The following is a 2,798-nucleotide window of genomic DNA, read 5'->3' as shown; positions in this document are numbered from 1 at the left end:
GCTGAATATGCAAGCACCTTGCCTCAGAGCGCTTCTCCATGATGTTCCTCACTATGCATGATTCACAAAGTATGTAGCTATTCAACTACAAAACGTTTTGAAGTCCCAACATAAATATGATTGGCAATACAACTATAGGATAAATTCATAATCTAAGCACTGGAAAATCCAAGTATTAAAGAGGGCAAAACCCTGAATTTACAGAATAGGAAGAGACACAATGCCTAATCAGCAACACTGAAATAAACCTAAGACAAAACTACTCCAAAACCTGAATTCTGAAATTCACACAAACAAACCAAGATCTGTTATTCCCCAGTACTTAAGGATACCAATAGACTTAGGTCATCTCTATGCGCTTCATAGCCGCTTCGCCATAAAAGCTGTAAAGATGAGTTCCAGTGGCACGCAGCACTTTAAAAATCAGTTCATTTCACATTAAGAAATGTCTGGATACAAAGACAGTTGCTACAAAATGCATTACAGAAAGTTTTCCAAACAGGAAAATAAGAAGAAAAAACAAACAAAAAACCAAAAACAAAACCCTGTTTTCAACTGGTATACAAGCTGGCTTTATAAAAAGCTGACCTGTACCAAGTCTCCTACACACCCCAAATAAAATTTTTCATGTCTGCCTATTTGAAAGAATTAAAAACTTGTGTTACTGGAAATTAAACTTCATATATCTAGCTAAACAGAAAAACTTCTGTGGAGTGACTTGCCTTTACACAAGAGGAGAGGTATATATGGAGATCTGAATGCCTTTGGGTATTAAAGCAACAAAAATAATTTTCGTTTTCTAATTCACATATGTATTCACAGCAATGAAGCTGGATAAGAGGTTTTTTGGTTTAACTTCTTAAAGAAAAGACCACATGGAGTGTCATGGAATGGACATAATATATTGTACGATAAAGTTTTCTGAAACAGAAAGTTTTCATTGAAATGGAAATAATTTGGAGGGTGACTTCGTTTAAAGTCAGGAACTAGGACAAAGAAACGAATTATTTTTTCAAAGCCTGAAAGTCAACTCAATGTCCTATTCGTCTATGATAAACCTTACTAGAACAGTCAGAGCACTATAAAACTGGGGTTGCCTGTATGGTTTCACAAATTGCTTTACAAAGATCTTATCCACTTCCCAGATTCATAGCAGCAAGTCACTGACAACATCAGATTTTCTCATTCATGCTATTTACTTCAAACCAATCTCCGATTATTTGAGTTAGATGCATGGCATAACAAGCAACAAAGGAAACAGAGAAGAGCAGCTAATTGTATTGTAGCTTCAGTGCAATAAATTTTGTGGTTTCAAATTCAGTAATCACATGTAGATCTCCTAACACATATGCATCTAGTGTTGGGAGGGAAAGACTACCAAAGGAATGAGTACAATCCCGCAAAACTAATAAACTAGCTAAATTAAAGACATTCACACTTACATATGAGAGAACCAATAGCCATTGGTGTTTAACACTACATGAATGCAAAAATACATGGCAGAGACCAAAAAATAAACCAATTTTTTTTAGCTTTTATTTTTTCTCCCAAATAGCCTCTGCAACTCCCCAAATAAATTACAAGTGATAAAAAACAGCTGGAAGAGTAACAGAGGGAATATCTGAGACCTGCAAGTTCTTAATCACTCACTCATCCTGAGTAAAGCAAATACAAGAACAAACAGTTGACTTCAGTGAAAAGTACTTCTGCTGATACTCTCGTACATTCTCAGCACCGAACATGAAGCAATCAACATGAAGAGAGGAAAGAACTAAACACACACCTTGAACACCTCAGAGAAGAAACCAGAGCCAATTTTCTCACATGTGAAGTCATCAAGACGAGTAAGTCTGGAAAAGGCACTTATCAGGGCTCTGTATGAAGAGGTACAAACTCTTCCTATCTGGGATGCAGTCCCTTCTCCTCCAGTGCCACCATCAAAGTCTTCAGCACGCTCCAAGCGTGGTGGAAATCCTGCTATTGAATTCCGCTTACTTCGGTCCATTTTGAAAACAAGGTTTTATTTTGCTAAGGGAGGACTTCTCACATCTTAGGTAATTTGCTGTCTTCTCTACTCTTGTTGGATCCTAAAATAGATGAAATTGAGATTACCATTATTGTAAACATATCTAATAAGTTTGATAGGACTCCAACACAGCTTACACCAGTTTAAGGGAATAAGAAAAAAAAGCAGAAGATATCCAAGTAGGGGCACGAAAAAACAAAGAAAAGAAAAAAATAAAAATACCACAAGCCACCACACAGCATCATCAATAAAGACAGACAATATAATGAACTTTTCCTTTAGATTCATGGAAATATGCTATGCTCTGGCTATTACGAGATGAATAGGTTTGGAACTTAAAATTTAACTGGTGACAAACAACTTTCACTCCCTCCCTCCCACCCCTTTCTTTTCTGGTGGCTAAAGCAAGCAACTAAGCAGGAGGAAACCCACAAAATGTAACGTTCTATTCTACTTCAGCAGCAGTTGGTGACCAATCTACTGCTATTGCAAGAAACCGTTTCACATTAGGGACTGAACAAAAGATCCCTAACTATAAAAAACAGATCAACTTTCAGTTGACATAAGGAAAATTATTAGCTGTCAATAACAGTAGCTGGAGCACCAAAACCTCTGTTTTTAAAGCTTCCACCTATGAGCATTCCAAGACCAATTCCTTAACTGGTAGGAACACAAGTTTATATCCAGTAAAGATCTAGCCCCCAAATTTATAAAAACATCAACAATCCTGCTACAAAAATGAAGTATTCTTAGAAGAAACTGCCAGAACAAT

The 2,798-nt window shown here is 36.6% G+C and overlaps 1 protein-coding gene across 1 annotated transcript in view; it reads right to left on the bottom strand.

Moving 5' to 3' along the window:
- TESK2 (testis-specific kinase 2) overlaps nucleotides 1-2,089 on the bottom strand; it is a 73,349-nt gene extending 71,260 nt beyond the window's left edge. Inside the window, exon 1 of the mRNA XM_009573129.1 lies at nucleotides 1,784-2,089. Coding sequence (XP_009571424.1) covers nucleotides 1,784-2,005 — 222 coding nt within the window. The 5' untranslated portion in view covers nucleotides 2,006-2,089. The remainder of the gene's footprint in view (nucleotides 1-1,783) is intronic.
- Nucleotides 2,090-2,798: the final 709 nt, after the last annotated feature.

This window comes from Fulmarus glacialis, unplaced genomic scaffold (assembly GCF_000690835.1).
Source record: "Fulmarus glacialis isolate BGI_N327 unplaced genomic scaffold, ASM69083v1 scaffold4610, whole genome shotgun sequence".
Classification (NCBI taxonomy): domain Eukaryota; kingdom Metazoa; phylum Chordata; class Aves; order Procellariiformes; family Procellariidae; genus Fulmarus; species Fulmarus glacialis.
The sequence above is the reverse complement of the archived record's forward strand: the minus strand, read 5'-3'. Positions and strand labels throughout refer to the sequence as shown.